Source organism: Theropithecus gelada, chromosome 1, assembly GCF_003255815.1.
Source record: "Theropithecus gelada isolate Dixy chromosome 1, Tgel_1.0, whole genome shotgun sequence".
NCBI classification, from domain to species: Eukaryota; Metazoa; Chordata; class Mammalia; order Primates; family Cercopithecidae; genus Theropithecus; species Theropithecus gelada.
In genome coordinates, this window is record NC_037668.1 from 161,207,102 (window position 1) to 161,226,615 (window position 19,514).

Here is a 19,514-nt window from a genome sequence, read left to right on the forward strand (position 1 = left end):
AGGCACGCTGTGTGTGAGAGCAAGGATGCGTTTATCTATGAATGCCTACAAAATGTTGTCCACGCAGATAATGTTCTCCACTCTTTTTGGAACTCAGAGAATTAAACTTTCTCTGTTAGGTCTCCTAACACAGGACCTCTCCCTCTGAATTGAAATCTCTAGATTCAACAGTGCTTGGTGAGGTTCTATTGTACTGAACCTTGAAATTTTTTGACCATGATATTTAGACATTTACACAGGGTTCCTAGTTCCTTTCTACCTTGGTTTGATGGTCTTTGGCTCAGGTGGGCAGCCAGGGGAGGAGATAAGACCCTAGGGTTCACATGAGCAAATTGCATGAGATAATTGTGTGCCAATCATTTGCTTTATGGGGATATGACACAGAAAAATGGTTTGTCTGAGCTGAGCTGATTGTTAGTCTCAGTAGTCAGGAATATTCCTTGGAACACCCCTGTCGAGGCAGCAGGATTTTGGGTTCATAGTTATATCCTCTTTTCTCATCCTCCTGCCAGGTTGATTGAGTCCAGCCTGGGCAGTGTAGCCACAAAGCTCAATTTTTTCATCCATAATCTGGCTCAGATGAAGTTCACGGGCTCAGATGACCGGCTGACCCTCTCCTTTGCCTCCCGAACACACACTCTCAAGAGCTCTGGCCGAATCAGTGATGTTTTCCTCTGCCGCCATGAGAAAATCTTCCACCCCAACAAAGGCTATGTAAGTGTTTTCTCCAATCTGACCCCCTTTCTTGCTCTCTGCTGACCCTGGTTTATTGGGGTCCTGACTTTTTTCACACTTGCATAGTGGGCACAGGAGTTGACCAAGCGTCCTGTGCTGGGAGCAGTCCTGGACCACTTCCCTCTCCTTTGCTCACGTGACCTGCCTAGAATTGGGGAACTGAATTGAATGGTTATTCCCTCTGAGTCAAGGATCCTGGCGACATATGTGGGAAGTCTGCTTTTAGATTCCTGTGTATGTGCTATCATCTGTCTCCACTGGAGAGACTCTTGCCCTCTTCCTTCTGGAACGTGCCCCTCCCCTCTGCACATACATACACTTCCAGACCTTTCCTACCCCCTTCGCTGGGTGCAGAGTGCTCGGCAGGTACACCCTAAGATCTGGACCTTTGCAGATATATGTGGTAAAGGTGATGCGAGAGAACACTCACGAGGCCACCTATATCCAGCGGACCTTTGAGGAGTTCCAGGAATTACACAATAAGCTGCGGCTGCTCTTCCCTTCTTCCCACTTGCCCAGGTAGCTGCCCCCTTTACCATCTGCACAGAGGGATGTGGGGGAGGGGGAAAGGATACGGGATGGGAGTTGGGCAGGACTGCAGGGGCAGAAAATACCCTTTTGGACTAAAGATCTGCCTGCTTTGCTTGGCCTGGTATGGAGTTTGATGACAAGTGCTCCCCCTGCTGGCCAAGCTCTCCTTGCACGCAAGAGCTCTCACTCCGGGCCCCCTGACCAGAAGGGAAGGCATGGTGAATTCGATGTGTCAAAATTTCTAATTTTTTAGAGTTACATCATTTTTCAAATGGATAAGCAAAATGTCATATGTACATACAGTGGGATATTATTCAGCATTTAAAATGGAGGGAAATTTCGACACGGGTAACAACGTGGATGGACCTTGAGGACATTCTGCTAAGTGAAATAAGCCAGTCACAAAAAGACGAAAACGGCGTGATTCCACTTATCGGAGTTACCTGGAGTAGTCAGATTCCTAGAGACAGAAAGTAGAAAGCTAGTTACCCAGGTCTGAGGGGAGGGAGGTGTGGTTGTTTTAATGGATACAGAGCTTCAGTTTTGCAAGATGAAAAGAGCTATGAAGTTGGATAGTGGCGATGGTTGCACAACAATGTGAATATGGTTAATTCCACAGAACCGTACACTTAAAAATGGTTAAGATGGCAAATTTTATGTTATATGTATTTTACTGCAATTTTTAAAAAAACTACTTTTCAGGCTGGGTGCAGTGGCTCATGCCTGTAATCCCAGCACTTTGGGAGGCCGAGGTGGGCAGATTGCCTGAGGTCAGGAGTTCGAGAGCAGCCTGGCCAACATGGTGAAACCCCATCTCTGCTAAAAATACAAAAATTAGCGTGGTGGCATGCTTTTATAATCCCAGCTACTCAGGAGGCTGAGGCAGGAGAATTGCTTGAACCCAGGAGGCACAGGTTGCAGTGAGCTGAGATTATGTGACTGCACTCCAGCCTGGGCGACAAAGTGAGACTCAGTCTCAAAACAAACATACAACTTTTTAAATGAATTTTTTGGCTGGGTGCAGTGGCTCACACCCATAATCCCAGCACTTTGGCAGGCAGAGGCGGGCAGATCATGAGCTAAGGTGTTCGAGACCAGCCTGGCCAACATGGTGAAACCCCCCTCTACTAAAAATACAAAAATTAGCTGGGCGCAATCGTGTGTGCCTGTAATCCCAGCTACTGGGGAGGCTGAGGCAGGAGAATCGCTTGAACCCGGGTGGTGGAGGTTGCAGTGAGCCGAGATTGCGCCACTGTACTCCAGCCTGGGCAACAGAGCAAGACTCCATCTCAGAAAAAAAAAAAAAAGGATTTTTACTTTGATAGGAGAAACTGAGGGCTCCCAAGGCATTTCTGGGGAGCCACAGGACTCTGGCCAGCTGTTTGGTTTTCTTGTCTGGGGTCCTTGGGAATGTAGGTGTAAGATGCTGAGCAGGTGTCAGACCTGGGCACAGATGTGCAGCACAGGAGGAATTGTGAGGGTCCCTAGAAATGAAGGCTGCTGGGAAATGGGTGCTAGGGGACTCGAAATGCAAATGAAATGTGTGAAAAAAGCCCACTGTGTCCATTTTCTTTCCCCATCTTCACCTCCTGCATCCCTGCTGCCTACGCTGCCTACGCTGCCACGCCAGCTTCCCTAGTCGCTTCGTGATCGGCCGCTCCCGGGGAGAGGCGGTGGCCGAGCGGCGGAGGGAGGAGCTAAACGGTTACATCTGGCACTTGATCCACGCAGCCCCTGAGGTGGCCGAGGTGGGTGGGCTTGCCTGTCCTCCTGGCTGTCCAGGCTGGTGGGGGTGGTTAGGGAGGCAGGGGTGGAAGCATCCAGAGCCACTAGGAGTCAGGAACAGGACTCGGCACTTCGGGGTCTGTGGGCTGAATGACCAGTGCTCTAGTCTGCAGAAGACAGGAGGCGGGTGGGTCCAGCCTCACAGGGTTATGCACAGAAATGCAATTAAACAGAAACGTGAATGCATCTAGGCACATGGTCTGAGAGTGATGAGAATGAGCAGAGCCTCAGAAAGGAAGGCTTCTCCTTGAGGAAAAAATTTTTTGAGCAGGTTGAGTATGTATTATCAACCTAGATTTTGTTTTAAAACAAGTAGTATTATAATGGCCCTAACAAAGTCATGAGGAATCCTATTATTAAATACTTTAACAAATCATCTGACCCTATTGTCCATGTTTCCTTCCTATTTGTCCATATGCAAGCATGATATTTACAGTTTTATAGTGGTCATAGCTTAAGTATAACTCTAGATTCTGAGCTTTTTTTTCCTTAGCGTTTATAGTATGCATATGCTATAACTTTCAATATCTGCTCCCCCAAACACCAACTTGCAGTACCATATTCTTAACCATTTTATTTTTGCAAGATATTTAGAGTATGTCTTTTTTTTCCCAGTATTAATGTTCAAGTGAGTATTTTCACACAGTTTGTTTGTTTTCTGAGACAGGATCTTGCCCTGTCATTCAGTCTGGAGTGTGGTGGCATAATCACAGCTCACTGCAGCCTCGACCTCCCAGGCTCAAGTGATCCTCCCACCTTAGCCTCCTGAGTAGCTGGGACTATAGGCATGGGCCACCACACCCTGCTAGTTTTTGTATTTTTTTTGTAAAGATAGGGTTTCACTGTGTTACCAGGCTGGTCGCAGACTCCTGAGCTCAAGCAATCCTCTGGCCTCAGCCTCCCAAAATGCTGGAATTACAGGCATGAACCACTGCACTCAGCCTGTTTTTTCTTTTTAAACTTTTTAGTATTAAAACTTTAAAACATGCAGAAAAGTAGAGAAACAATATAATTAGCACCTCTATATCTATCACCTAAATAGTTAACATTTTGCTATATTTGCTTCATCTATATTTTAGGAAATATTTTAAAATAAATTACAGGCTGGGTGCAGTGGCTCACGCCTGTAATCTTAGCACTTTGGGAGGCCGAGGCAGGTGGATCACCTGTGGTTAGGAATTTGAGACCAGCCTAGCCAACATGTCTCTACTAAAAATATAAACATTAGCTGGGCGTGGTGGCGCACGCCTGTAATCTCATCTACTTGGGAGGCTGAGGTTGCAGTGAGCTAAGATTGCGCCACTGCACTGCAGCCTGGGCGTCAAAGCAAGACTCCATCTCAAACAAACAAACAAACAAAAAAGTAAATTACAGACATCATAATACTGTACCCCCTAAATAGTATGCATCTCTAAACAATAAAGCCTCATTTTTAACATAACTACAGTATTATTGTATTATCCAGTACATAGTCCATATTCAGAATTTCCCTATCATCCCCCAAATTCCTTTTACTGTTGGCTTGTTAGAGCTATAATCCACATAAGAACTGCATGTTGTTGGTTGTTATATTTCCTAAGTCTTTTTACATCTGGAACAGTCCCCTTCCTTTTTGTATTGGGCCATTGTCTTATTGAAGAATGGCCCTGTTTCTGATTCTGTTCCAGTGTGATTTGGTGTACACCTTCTTCCACCCACTGCCTCGGGATGAGAAGGCTATGGGCACCAGCTCAGCTCCTAAGTCCTCAGGTACAGTATCTTCTCTGAGACCTTCCTGCCAACTCCTCTGAACTACCCCAAGGGTAACTGCTTCTGCCCCAACCTCTTCTCAGTTCTCTCTCCTTGACTTGCCTCCTGTTCCTTTTCTTACTCTCCGGGGAATCTAGTTTCCTACTCAGGCTGGGGGGGCCATAGCTCCTTACCTGGGTTCCCCACAGGGTGGATATTCAGTTGATTGTATCCTCAGACCCATCCCAACCCAGTTAACTCTAATCACATTCAGACTACACTTATGTAGATGCCTCATGAGTATCAGGAACCTGACGTGGAGAGGCTGGGGCAAGGGGGCTCAGAAAGAAAACAGAAACCCCTGCCTGGCCTCTTGACCCTTCTTGGTTTCGTTTGTCCCTACAGATGGCACGTGGGCCCGGCCCGTCGGAAAGGTGGGAGGGGAGGTGAAGCTGTCCATCTCCTACAAAAACAATAAACTCTTCATTATGGTGATGCATATTCGGGGCTTGGTAAGTGCCTGCACAGCCCTGATTTTTTTTTTTTTTTTTTCTTTTTTAATCTTTCTTGAGCTACTTTTTTGTCTGGGCAGACCTTCTCTGCCCCATGTCATACAGGTAACCACCACAGTCTACTGAGCATCCACCATGGACCTATAACCATAGCAAGCCTATGGTTTGACCAGGCAATACATGATACAGCTTTTTGTAGCTGTGGTCTTTGACAAGTAACCTAATCATTCTGAGCCTCATTAGAATGAGGAAAATGTTAGCACCTACCTCATAGAGTCATTATGGGGATTAAATGAGATAATGCTTGTGGAATACTTAACACCATGCCTGGTTTTATTAGAATAATGATTATTATCGTAATTATCATAAGGGAGAGGCCCAAGGGGCTCCTTACCTGGCTATAATGATTCAGCAGCCAAGTGATGTCCTTTGAACATGATCAAGGCAGTATATAATGACTAAATTTTTGGTATGAGTTCTAAGAACATTGTGACTAGAAGAGGAAGGGAACTTTTTTTTTTTTTTTTGGGTTGGAGTTTTGCTCTGTCACCCAGGCTGGAGTGCAGTGGCGTGATCTTGGCTTACTGCAACCTCCTGGGTTCGAGCGATTTTCCTGCCTCAGCCTGAGTAACTGGGACTACAGGCACATGCCACTACACCTGGCTAATTTTTGTGTTTTTTTAAATTAGAGATCGGGTTTCATCATGTTAGCTAGACTGGTCTCAAATGCCTGACTTCAGGTGATCCACCCACCTCAGCTTCCCAAAGTGCTGGGATTACAGGTGTGAGCCACCATACCCAGCCAGGAAGGGAACTTGAATACTTGCATTGTGCTGTATCCTATGTTAGGCATTTTGTGTAGGTTGGGGCAGTGGGATATGGCAGGAGGAGCATGAACATTCATCCATGTATTCTTCATTCATTCAATAAATGTTTGAGTGCCTGCTGTATGCTGATACATTAGCTCTGGGTGTGGGGAAAAACAAAACAAAATCCCTGCCCTCAGGGGGCTTACATTCTAGTTGGAAAGGGCAGACAGGCAGATAAGTAAAATATATGGCATAGAAGATGGTAGTAAGAGCTATGGCAAGAAATAAAGCAGAGAAGGAATGCTAGGATGGAATGAAGGGAGTGGAATTTGCAGAGTGGTCAGGGAAGGCCTCATTGCTGAGGAGGTGTCTTAGCAAGTTGAAGAAGGTGAGGGAGGGAGCCATGTTTATGCATCTGAGGGCAGACTGTCCCAGGCAAAGGGAGCAGTTAGATCCGACAGCCCAAAGCTGGGAGCCTGCCAGGGGTGCGTCAGAAACAGCAAGGGGCCAGTGGCTGAAGCCAATGGAGCAAAGTCGAGAGGAGTGGATGATGAGGTTGGAGAGGGTATGATGGACCAGCACCTTACCCTGATAATAAGAACCCTGGCCTTTTCCCTGAATGAGATGGGTTTTGAGCAGAGGCGTGACATGATCTGACTTAGGTTTTAAAAGGATCAGGCTGGGTGTATCACTAGTTGGCTGCCCTTGAGCAAGCAACTCAATCTTTCTGACTCATATCTCTACCTCTTAGGGGTTAAGTGGACCAAATGACAAAATAGACAAGGATAGTAGATATGGCAGGAAGATACCTGGGAACATGATGTTTCACTCAAAACAGAGCACATTATGGGATGTCCCGAGGATTTGGATAAAAAGTATAGACTTGATATCATAGACAAATCAATTGATGTTTTAATAGGACACAATGTTATCATGGTAGATATTTTTATCAGAATGGAGTGAGCTTGAAAGCAGACAAATAAACTAGTCGTGTATTGCAAGACGCCAGATGGCAGATGAGAGTCTGGATCAGAGTGTGATCATGGGAATGGTGATGAAGAGACAGATGTTAAAAATCTTAACATTTTTTGGTTCTCATTCTGTTGTAGCAACTGCTCCAGGATGGAAATGACCCTGACCCCTATGTGAAAATTTACCTCCTTCCTGACCCTCAGAAAACCACTAAGAGGAAAACCAAAGTGGCCCGGAAAACCTGCAATCCTACCTACAATGAGATGGTGGGTGGGGAAAATGGTGGGGTAGGGCAGGGGTTGGCAACCTGCGCCTGTTCTCCTAGCTAAAGTCATATTGAAGACCGTATTAAGACGTCGTATTAAGAACACAGCTGTACTTTCTGATTTAGGTTTTGCCTGTGACTGCTTTCATGTTGCAATGGCAGGATTGAGTAGTAACATAGACCATGTGGCTTATCAAGCCTAAAAATATTTACTGTCTGTCCCCTTACATAAAGAGTTTGCCAGCCCTTTTGGGCTGGGATTTCCTGGCTGGGGTCTGGCCCTATCCTGTGGGAAGGAGAAGCCTGCTGGTCCTGTGCTGAAAATGAGCAGTGGCCCCAATACAAAGCCCTCACCTGCTTGAACTCTGAGCAAAGAACAGAGTTCATTAATGCTTCCCTTGGAGTCTGTGTACCTTGTGTACCTTCTGTATGACCTGGGACTCTGCAGGGTCAGTGCTAGCCTCAGCTGGATCAACCCCCAACAGACTTTACCATCTCTCTCTCTCAGGTTCCCTCTGGATTCTTCTTGTTCCTTCTCTCACCACTTCCCTCACCCATCTCTGTTTGCAGTTGGTATATGATGGGATCCCCAAGGGAGACCTGCAGCAGCGGGAGCTCCAGCTGAGTGTGCTGAGTGAGCAGGGATTCTGGGAGAATGTCCTCCTTGGTGAGGTGAACATCCGCCTGCGAGAGCTGGACCTGGCTCAGGAGAAGACTGGCTGGTTTGCACTGGGATCTCGAAGCCATGGCACCTTGTGAGCCCAGCAGAGCCACCACCCAGGATCCCAGGCTGGTGGTGGGAGCTGGAGGAGAGGACTCTCCCCTGCGAGACTCTTCCTTGTGAAGGGCCAGGGCCCTGGGCGGGCCCCCTGCTCGGTCCAGGTGATTCTGGCCTTTGTAGTAGGAGGCAGGGAGAGTAAGACATGCTCTGCTGTCTCTTCCTCTGGAGACTGAACTGCGTTGGTTGTGATGAGCAGCCCCTTGGAGGCTGTGAGGTTGCAGCAAAGTTTTAAGTTTACCTTGTGTCAAGGGAGCAATGCTTGGTTTGGGGAGTGTGTGGGGTGGGCTGTATGAAGTAGCATTTTGGGGGTGGGTGGGCGGATATCTTTATTTTTATTTTTAAAAAATGAAATAGTGATGTTGTCCTAACTGGGACAGGAAGCCTTGCGAGAAGGGACATACCTATGCCCCAGAAGGCAAGAGAGGAAGACTATTTGGACTTTTTGTATGATTAAGGTTCTTATTGGACTTTTCCCTAGGTTTTTTTGTTGTTGTTGTTGTTGTTTTGTTTTCTAGCTATAGGAACTATTAGGGGAGGGGCCCAGTGGGTCCTCGGCCAGAGCCCTCTCTAAGGACAGGTTGGGGAGGGCTGGGGAGGGCTGCCTGTGCTGGACTGAGGCTTGCGCCACTGGGCCTTTCTGATTTTGCCTCCAAAGGAGAGCGCTGTGATACCTACATGTGTAAGGAAGGGCCTTCCGTGTTGGGGTTCTGCCAAGGACCCGTATTCAGGGACCCATGCTCTTTTTGGGGGACTTTTCCTTTTGTCTTCCCTACTTTATTAGGACTTGCCCTGAATACCATTTTCTACTCCTTGCCCCTTCATTCTCCCGGCCCTTCTGGGAGTCAGCTGGTCTCTATGAATAGGCTGGGGGTGCTTCCCCATAGGTCTCTCCCTTCATTTCTCTCTGGTGGGACAAAATGCTGACTTAGTCCTTAGATGTAGTTTCACCCAAGAGCATCTTGGCCCTAGGAAGAGGTCCCTGGGCTGCAGATGCCACTGTGACTGCTTGCTAGGTAGCCTCTGGAAAACATTCACCATCCATCACTCCCCACTTCTTTCTGCTGTGCTGCTTCCCTCCCAAACTCCATTTCTGTCACCCTTTTTATAAGACTTTTCCTCATTCTGTGGGGCCATAAACCTATTTAGTCTGGAGCCAAAGGGATGCCCTATCTGAAGGAAAGGGGCATGGGGTGGGGGATTCCATCAAAACTGTTATTTTTTGCCCCATGATTTTTCTTTGGGCAGTAGGAGGCTGGATTGGAGTGGTGATTATTCCCCTGGAGCTAAGCTCAGGAGCCCAAAGGGAGAGACTGAGACTGAGTCTCTTATCTCTTCATATTCTTTATTCCCTACCAGATGGTGTTTTTTTTTTTTTAAATTTTTTCTGGAGACAGAGTCTCGCTCTGTCACCAGGCTGGAGTGCAGTGGCATGATCTCGGCTCACTGCAACCTCTGCCTCCCAGGTTCAAGCGATTCTCCTACCCCAGCCTCCTAAGTACCTTGGAATACAGGCATGCACCACCACGCCCAGCTAATTTTTTGTATTTTTAGTAGAGATGGGGTTTCACCATGTTGGCCAGGCTGGTCTCGATCTCTTGACCTCGTGATCTGCCTGCCTTGGCCTCCCAAAGTGCTGGGATTACAGGTGTGAGCCACCACGCCCGGCCCCAGATGGATTTTACATTTGCTCTTTTGTGTTTCACTCCAAAGGGTTGTCTTCCTTGCCAAAAAGAGGGAGGGACTTGGAATTTGATACTAACTTTTAAAACCAGAAGCGGCTGGATATTTCCCATGATTGGGAAAAGAGTGAAATGAGGACATTCTGTAAACTGTCCCTCCCTAATTCCAAGGATCAGAAACTCCCCGTTTTGCTGACTCATTCCATAACTGGAGAAAAAGCTCCGTTGACCGAAGCCACAGGGCAGCACGGAAGTTTAAATTTTCTCTAAAATTAAAATGTCAAGGATAAAGCTGGCTGCTTCCGGTGGGGGGAAGGGGAGTGGGGAGTGGGTGGCGAAACTTTTCCAGATGAACGGACCATAAATGTGTTACTGGCTCTGTGCCTGTAGCTCATTTTATTATGACCCTGTATGCTCCTGATTTAAAGAGGTCTGTGTACTGTTTACTTCCCACTTCCCAGAATCCCTTGTATCTCCTTTCTTGGGAATTGTATTTTCTAATAAATGACATTTGAGAAAAAAATGAAATGATAATTTTATTTATTTTTTTGACACAGGGTCTCTCTGTCGCCCAGGCTTGGAGTGCAGTGGTGAGATCTAGGCTCACTGCAACCTCCACCTCCTGGACTCCATCCATCCTCCCACCTCAGCCTTCCCAGTAGCTGGGACCACAGGTGCACATCACCATGCCTGGCTAATTTTTTTTATTCTTTGTAGAGACAGGGTTTTGCCATGTTTCCCAGGCTGGTCTTGAACTCCTGGGCTCAAGTGATGCACCTGCCTCAGCCTCCCATAATTTTTTTTTTTTTTTTTTTTGAGACGGAATCTTGCTCTGTCGCCCAGGCCGGAGTGCAGTGGTGCAATCTTGGCTCACTGCAAGCTCCGCCTCCTGAGTTCAAGTGATTCTCCTGCCTCAGCCTCCCGAGTAGCTGGGACTACAGGCGCCCACCACCACACCCGGCTAATTTTTTGTATTTTTAGTAGAGACGGGGTTTCACCCTGTTAGCCAGGATGGTCTCAATCTCCTGACCTCGTGATCCGCCCGTCTTGGCCTCCCAAAGTGCTGGGATTACAGGCGTGAGCCACTGCACCCAGCCAGCCTCCCATAACTTTTAAAAGTAATTTTTAGAAGAGACAAGGTTTTGCTACGTTGTGCAGGCTGGTCTTGAACTCCTGAGTCCAAGCAATCCTCTCACCTTGTCCTCCCAAAGTGTTGGGATTACAGGTGTGAACCACTGCACCCAGCTGAAACTATCATTTTAAAGACTGGTTGATGTTTGGCTGGGCACAGTGGCTCATGCCTGTAATCCCAACACTTTGGGAGGCCGAGGTGGGTGGATCACCTGAGGTCAGGAGTTCAAGACCAGCTTGACCAACATAGTGAAACCCTGTCTCTACTAAAAATACAAAAATTAGCCAGGCATGGTGGCACACGCCTGTAATCTCAGCTACTCAGGAGGCTGAGGCAGGAGAATCACTTGAACCTGGGAGCTGGAGGTTGCAGTGAGCTGAGATTGTGCCATTGCACTCCAGCCTGGGCAGCAAGAGTGAAACTCCATCTCAAAAAAAAAAAATTGGTTGATGTTCAGATGTTTACATTGAAACATCTGCTGGATGAGATGAAAATAGTAGTGTTTTTTTATACCACCAAATGGTAACTTTTATATGTACCAGTGCACTGCACTGACCATTTTCACATGTCAGCTAAATCTATCCTCACAACAACTTGATCAGGTGCGTACCATTACCCATTTTACAGATGAAGAAACTGAAGCTCAGAGGGATGAAGTAACTTGCCTGAGGGCACACAGCCAGTAAGTCATGGAGTTTGAACCCAGGTTTGTTGCACTCCAAACCTTGTGCAACACCTCCTAGGCAGTGTTTAATACAATCCCTTAAATAGGTCTAATTGATATTTCAGGTGCTTTTTATACATGATATCATTTTCCATTACAACTGCCCTGGACAGTAAGTATGGCTCATTCATGAATTCTGTCAACAAACATTCACAGTTCTTACCAGTGCTACCTAGTGGCATGCCTCCATTCATTAAAAAATACATTTGTGTTGAATGCATCCTGGCCCTGTACTAGGTACCAGACTAGGGCTTACCAAGGTAAATTAAGACCGTTCTCTGCATTTAAGAGGTTTCCTACCAGGGCTGGGTGTGGTAGCTCATGCCTGTAATCCCAGCACTTTGGGAGGCCGAGGTGGGCAGATCACGAGGTCAGGAGATTGAGACCGTCCTGGCTAACACAGCGAAACCCCATCTCTACTAAAAATACAAAAAATTAGCCGGGTGTGGTGGCAGGTGCCTATAATCCCAGCTACTTGGAAAGCTGAGGCAGGAGAATCGCTTGAATCCGGGACGCAGAGGTTGCAGTGAGCCGAGATTGCGCCATTGCGCTCGAGCCTGGGCAAAAAGAGTGAAACTCTGTCTGAAAAAAAAAGTTTACTATCTAGTAATATTTAACCAACTCCATTTTATAGGAGAAAAAAACTGAAACTTGGCCGGGCGCGGTGGCTCAAGCCTGTAATCCCAGCACTTTGGGAGGCCGAGATGGGCGGATCACGAGGTCAGGAGATCGAGACCACCCTGGCTAACACGGTGAAACCCCGTCTCTACTAAAAAATACAAAAAACTAGCCGGGCGAGGTGGCGGGCGCCTGTAGTCCCAGCTACTGGGGAGGCTGAGACAGGAGAATGGCGGGAACCCGGGAGGCGGAGCTTGCAGTGAGCTGAGATCCGGCCACAGCACTCCAGCCTGGGCAACAGAGCGAGACTCCGTCTCAAAAAAAAAAAACAAAAAAAAAAAAACAACAAAAAAAACTGAAACTTGAGATGCCTCGCAACTATCAAGCCACTACAGCATAACCATAGCCCGGAAGTGAACCCCCCAAGTGCAGGATGGAAGTGAAGTGACCCTTGTTCAAGCATTGTACCCAGAAGTCTCCAAAACTCTCCAGTGGGGAGTCATGTTTCATACTGGGGAATTGTGAGGGGGCTTCCAGGGGATTTTCCAGTAGTAAACAGTAGGAAGTGTTACCTGCTTTATTTCTAAGTGATCTTGAGGTATCACTGCAGTTCTGGGCAAGTCCCTTTGGACTTTTTAAAGGTTAGTACTTGAGTCTGCCAAGAGTCTTAGTGAAGGAAATTTCCTGGCCAAATGGGGTAGAAATCTGAACCCTCCTGAGGGAGTGGGAATGAGAGAGGTGGGGAATGAGAGAGAGGGGTTGCCCAAGGCGAAAAGAAACAAAAGCAGCCCAGGGGGCCCAGATTTCTGAGTTCAAAGAGAGGTGGCAAAAATGAAGCAGATTTGGGGAGCAAAGATTAGATTGGATTTGAAAGGTGAAAAAATAGCATTTTAAATTGGGAGAGAATTTTCTGGTGGCTGGGACTTGTCTAAAGTGTCTGATCAATTCAACTAACAACACTAATGGCTTACACTGGGTGAGGCGAGGTGTCAGGTACTGTGGCTACTCAGACAACAAAGGTGTGGATCCTGTCTTCAAGGAACTCAGTCTTTCAAGGGAAGCATGCATGGAAATAAATACAGTGCAGTGTGATATGGATAAGGTGGTATGTTAAGGGGCGGGGTGGGCAGAGTGGGCTTCAGAGAAGATATCTGCGTGTTAAAATCAATCAGAGCTTCAGGCTTTATTCTTAGGGTGATGGGGTTTTGAGAAAGGGAACTGCAGGGGCCAGGCACGGTGGCTCATGGCTATAATCACAGCACTTTGGGAGGCCAAGGCAGGCGGATCATCTGAGGTCAGGAGTTCGAGACCAGCCTGGCCAACCTGGTGAAACCCCATCTCTACTAAAAATACAAAAATTAGCCAGGTGTGGTGGTGAACGCCTGTAATCCCAGCTACTCAGGAAGCTGAGGCAGGCGAATCGCTTGAACCCAGGAAGTGGAGGTTGCAGTAAGCTCAGATAGCACCACTGCATTCTAGCTTGGGCAACAGAGAGAGACTCCATCTCAAAAAACAAACAAAAAAAACGGTAATGTCTAATTTATGTTAAGAGATCATTCTTCTGGCTGCTGTTTGAAGCAAAAATAGAAGCAGAAGAGGAGGCTATTGTAGTCCAGGAGGGAAATGATGGTAGCTTGGGGATGACGTAAAGTGGTCAAATTCTGGATATATTTTGAAGGTAGAGCTGACAGGACTTGCTGATGGACTGCGTATAGAATTGAGGGAAAGGGGAGTTGAGGATGACTCCTCAGTGTGGAACCTCAGAATGTAGGCAGCGTCCTCTGGAGGAATTACTGGGAGTGGGGAGGTAGGTTCAGTAGAGCTGAATCAAGACTTCTGATTGTGTTAAGTTTGAGATATGTGATAGAAATCTAAGTGGAGAAGTAACAATGGAATCTGAAGCCCAAGGGAAGTCAGTCTGGAAGTTTAGATATGGAAGTCATCAGCATTGAGGTGGTGTTTAATTCCATGGAATGATATGAGATCACCCAGGTTAGAGAGGCATGTGGGTAGATTGAGGCCAACATTTAGAGGAGGAGCAGGTCATGGTGTCCTGGCAACCTAAAGAAGTATGATCAGTTTCCTGGGGCTCCGGTAACAAAGTATCACAAACTGAGAGGCTTAAACAGCAATGTATTTCTGGAGGTTGGAAGTCCAAAATCAAGGTGTCAGCAAGGTTGATTCCTTGTGAGGGCTGTGAGAGAGTCTGTTCCATGTTTCTCTCCTGGCTTTTGGAGGTTTGCTGGCAATCTGGAATTCCTTGGCTTATATATGCATCAACCCAATCTCTGCCTTCACATTGCTGTGGCATTCTCTCCGTGTGCATGCACGTGTCTGTGTCCAAATCTCCTCTTTTTATAAGGACGCTGTCATCTTGGATTAGAGCCCACCATAATGACCTCATCTTAACTTGATCATCTGCAAAGAACCTATTTCCAAATAAGATCACATTCACAGGTACTAAGGGGGTTAGGATTTTACCGTTTGGGGGACACACTTCAACCCCTAACAGTCAAGAGGAGTGAATACAGCAAAATGTTCTTGGTGATGTTGATAAGAGCTGCCTGAATGAGTGGTGGGGGTGAGTCACATTGGTGTAGGCTGGGGAGAGTATAGGTGAAGAGAAAGTGGAGACCATAAGCACCAACAACTCTCGAGAGGTTTCACTCTGGTGGTGCAGAAGCTTGGAGGGGTGTATATCTAGGGAAGGGTTTTTAAATTTTATTTATTATTATTTTTTTATTTACTTTTTTTGAGACAGAGTCTCGCTTTGTCACCCAGGCTGCAGGGTGGTGGTGAGCAGTCCTCCCTCCTCAACCTCCCGAGTAGCTGGGACTACAGGCATGAGCCACCAAGCCCAGTGAATTTTTTAAATTGTAGAGACAAGGTCTTGCTATGTTGTCCAGTCTGGTCTTGAACTCTTTGGCTCAAGCCCCCCGCCTTGGCCCCGCAAAGTGTAGGGATTACAGGCATAAGCCACCATGCTGGGTGGTCTTTTTATTTTTAATATAGGTGATATTAAGTTATGTTAATGTGAATGATCTAGTAGTGAGAGAAACATGTATTTTACTAGGGAGAAGTGATAAGAGAGGTCAGAATTATTCCTTGAGTAAAAATGGAGGGATTGCATCCAGGAGGCTTCTTGGGTTGTAGAGGGATTGAAGGCAGATTATGTGGGTCCAAATGCCAGTGGATTTGGTCAGGGAAAGATGAGGTGATTTATGTCCAGTTGTATCTGTTTTTTCTTGAAGTATGAGTGTGATCATAAACTGAGAATGTGTGTTTATGCGAAATGCTGGAAATTTGAAGAAAGAAGTATTGTGAGACAGTCTCAGAGTGTAGGAGAAGCAAAGCTTCTAGGGAACTGTGGTGGGAGTGTCTGGCATCGAGGAGATTTGTGATCACAAGTATGAAGTGAGTCACTCAGCATGCCTGAGCGATCTTCTTAAGCAATGATTAGCTGCAAGGGTGCAGGTGGAGAATGAGTGAGTAGTTGGATTTAACTAGGCTTGGACTTTTGCCAGGGAGTAGAAGGACAAGGGGGTAGTTTTAATACTGGATCATGGAAATTCACGCTGAGTAAAGAGGGAAATGAAGAGTGTGATGGATCACAAAAAGTGGTAAGAGCAATGGTTTGTCGTCTCTGAGGGGTTGACCGGCAGCTGAATAGGGATATCAGGGCAGTGCGGATTGGTAGGAGGCGGCAGCCAGAGTGGGAGATACTGGGATATCAGATTTTGGAGCTGGTGGTGACTCTGAAAAAATCAAGAGCCATATACCCTTTACCTCAGCCTGGCAAAGTCTTTTAAAATTAACAGAATTAACTGAGGTTTTAATTTTTTCCGGCCAAAGTGCCAGTCAGCTTGCCAACAGAAGGACTTTTTGTCTTCACCAGCCTGCACACGGCCTTGGCAACATGTTATCTCTGTGTACAGATCTGGCCTCCCTCTGCCCTCTTGCAGGCTTGGGAAGGCTGAGTCACACTTTTTTTTTTTTTTTTTTTAATCTTTTTTTTTTTTCTTTTTTTATACTTTAAGTTCTAGGGTACATGTGCATAACGTGCACGTTTGTTACATATGTATACTTGTGCCATGTTGCTGTGCTGCACCCATCAACTCGTCATTTACATCAGGTATAAATCCTATGCAATCCCTCCCCCCTCCCCCCTGAGTCACACTTTTCCAGCTGAGACGAACAAGGCAAAGTCACATATTCTCAGAGGCAGCTCTCAAATATTTTAATTTTTTAAACTTTTTTTCCATAAACTTGTAGGCTGTTGCTCAGGTTCCTTCCTTTCCCTCCCTTCTTGCCTTCTCCCCTCCCCCGTGCACTCTCTTCCCCCTCCCTTCCCTCCTTCCCTCCCCTCTATAGTTCTTCCTTTCCTTTCTTTCCTTTCTTCCTTCCCTTCCTTCCTTCTCCCCCCCTCCCTTCCTTCCTCCTTCCTTCCTTTTTCCTTTCCTTCTTCCCCTTCCCTCCCTTCCTTCCTTCCTTCCCTTCCTTCTTTTTCTTTCTTCCTTTCTCTCTCTCTCTCTCTTTCCCTCCCTCCCTCCTTCCCTTCCTTCCTTCCCCTCCCTCCCTTCCTTCCATTCTTCCTTTCCTTTCCTTTCCTTTTTTCTCTTTCTTTCTCTTTCTCTTTCTTTCCTTCCTTCCCTACCTCCCTCTTTCTTCTTTCTTTTCTTTCTTCCATCCCTTTTTCTTTCAAGACAGGGTCTCTGTCACCCAGACTGGAGTGTGGTGGCATGTTCTCAGCTCATGCAGCCTCAACCTCCTGGGCTCAAGTGATCCTCCCACCTCAACCTCCCGAGTGGCTGGGAACACAGGTGCACACCACCACACCTGGCGAATTTTTTGTAGAGACAGGGTTTTGCCATATGTTGTTCAGGCTGGTCTTGAACTCTTGGGCTCAAGCAGTTGGCCCACCTCCCAAGTGCTAGGATTACAGGTGTGAGCCACCATGCCTAGCCTAAATACTTTATTATTGCATTTTCCCTCTCTAGATCAACTTCTAACATAAAGAAGAATAAAAATTATATATCCAATGACTACATGGGGAAGGGGAGTTCCATTCAAGAAAGTTTTAAGAAATTGTTTTCAGGGGTATGTGATGTCAGTTGGTGACAAAGTTGACAGTGGAATGCAAGAGGCTTGGTCTTAAGGAAGATGACATTATTTTAAAGTATTATTACTCTTCCGTTCATTCAACAAACATTTATTGGGTGCCTATTACGTACCAGTCAACATACTACCTCAGTGGTTCTTAAACTTTTTGGTCTAAGAAAAAAGTTTATACTCTTAAAAATTATTGAGGGCCCCAGCCAGGTGTGCTGGCTCATGCCTGTAATCCCTGCACTTTGGGAGGCCAAGGCAGGCAAATTGCTTGAGCTCAGGAGTTTGAGACCAGCCTGGGCAACATAGCGAAACCTCATCTCTACTAAAAAGAAAAGAAATCCTAACTTGGCCAACCTGGTGAAACCATCTCTACTAAAAAATATAAAAATTAGCCAGGCGTGGTGGTGGGTGCCTGTAATCCCAGCTACTTGGGAGGCTGAGGCAGGAGAATCGCTTGAACCTAGGAGGTGGAGTTTGCAGTGAGCTGAGATTGTACCACTGCACTCCAGCATGGGCAACAGAGCAAGACTCCATCTCAAAAATATAATAATAAAATAAAATGAAAAAAAAAAAAACATGTGGTGGTATACACCTGCCATGCCAACAACTTGGGAGGCTGAGGTGGGAGGACTGCTTGAGCCTGGGAGATCAAGGGTGCAGTGAGCCGTGATGGCACCACACTCCAGCCTGGGCAATACAGCAAGATCCTGTCTCAAAAAAAACCTACTAAGGACCCCAAATAACTTTATGCCTTTATGTGGTTTATATCTATCAATATTTCCTATTTATGAATTCAAAACTGAGGAACTGAAAAATGCTCATTTAGGCTGGGTATGGTGGTGTGCACCTGTAGTTCCAGCTACTTGGGAGGCTGAAGCAGGAGAACTGCTTGACCCCAGGAGTTCAAGGCCATAGCGTGCTGTGATTGCCCCTGTGAATACTCACCGCACTCCAGTCTGGGCAACATATGAAACCCTGTCTTTAACAAAAAATACAATAAAATTTTAAAATTCATTTAAAAATAATAACCCAATTACATGTTAATTTTTTTTTTTTTTTTTTTTTTTTTTTTTTTAGGCAGGATCTCACTCTGTTGTCCAAGCTGCAGTGCAGTGGTACAATCTTGGCTCACTGCAACCTCTGCCTCCCAGACTCGAGCGATCCTCCCACCTCAGCCTCCTGAGTAGCTGGGACCATAGGTGTGCACCATCATGCCTGGCTAATTTTTATATGTTTTGTAGAGACAGGGTTTCGCCATGTTGCCCAGGCTGGTAATGTTCAATTATTTTTCAAAACATAAAAAGCTTAGCAAGAAAAGTGGCATTGTCTTACATTTCTTCCAAATGTCTTTAGTATCTGGCTTAATATAAAATGGCTAGAATCTCATATCTATCTGTTTTTGCATTCATTTTGTTGCCATATCACACACCATGTATCTTCTAGAAAACTTCACTGTACATGCATGAGAAAATGAAAGTTAAAAAAGCTTAGAATTATTATGAAAATATTTTTGGCCTTAAGGACTCTCTGAAAGGGTTTCAAAGCAGGATCCCCAGGGGTGCCCACACCATACTTTGGGAACCACTTTGCTAGATAGTTGGATACAGCCCTCAAGGAGTTCAGGGACCAGCAAGAGAGAACATTTATAGGTATATGTAATGCAATGTGTTAAGTGCTCTAATAGAGCAGAATAATATAAATGCTGTGAGGGATCCATTAATTCTGGCTGGAAAGGTCAACAAAGGCTTCAAGGAGAAGCTGACATTTGAATTGGATCTTGAAGGATGAGTAGGTATGTAACAGGAAAGGTGAAGCTTTTCTTGGCTGAGAAACAGCATGAGTAAAGGCCGGAAACAAGGAGTATAGGTAAGTCCAGTGTTCCTAGAATATAACATGCATGAAGACAAGTGACAGAGGAGGCTGGAAGAGTACAGTGGGAGGACAGGCTGAATACAGCCTTTATTCTGCAGGCAATGAGGAAACAACTGAAGACTGTGAAGCAGAACCATACAAGAATATTAGCTAATCTTTGTGCTCCTACTCTGTCTAGGCTAGGCATTGAGAAAACCTAGTTTTCTTACCAACGCATTGAAAGAGGAATTACTAGCCTCACTTTACAAGAAACAGGCTTCCG

At 46.1% G+C, this 19,514-nt stretch overlaps 1 protein-coding gene across 1 annotated transcript in view; it reads left to right on the top strand.

Moving 5' to 3' along the window:
* The window catches only part of PIK3C2B (phosphatidylinositol-4-phosphate 3-kinase catalytic subunit type 2 beta), a 70,634-nt gene extending 60,314 nt beyond the window's left edge, over positions 1 to 10,320 (top strand). Inside the window, exons 28-34 of the mRNA XM_025376714.1 lie at positions 513 to 714; positions 1,130 to 1,254; positions 2,897 to 3,014; positions 4,719 to 4,800; positions 5,185 to 5,291; positions 7,210 to 7,338; positions 7,908 to 10,320. Of these exons, the coding sequence (XP_025232499.1) occupies positions 513 to 714; positions 1,130 to 1,254; positions 2,897 to 3,014; positions 4,719 to 4,800; positions 5,185 to 5,291; positions 7,210 to 7,338; positions 7,908 to 8,096 (952 nt within the window). The 3' untranslated portion in view covers positions 8,097 to 10,320. The remainder of the gene's footprint in view (positions 1 to 512; positions 715 to 1,129; positions 1,255 to 2,896; positions 3,015 to 4,718; positions 4,801 to 5,184; positions 5,292 to 7,209; positions 7,339 to 7,907) is intronic.
* Positions 10,321 to 19,514: the final 9,194 nt, after the last annotated feature.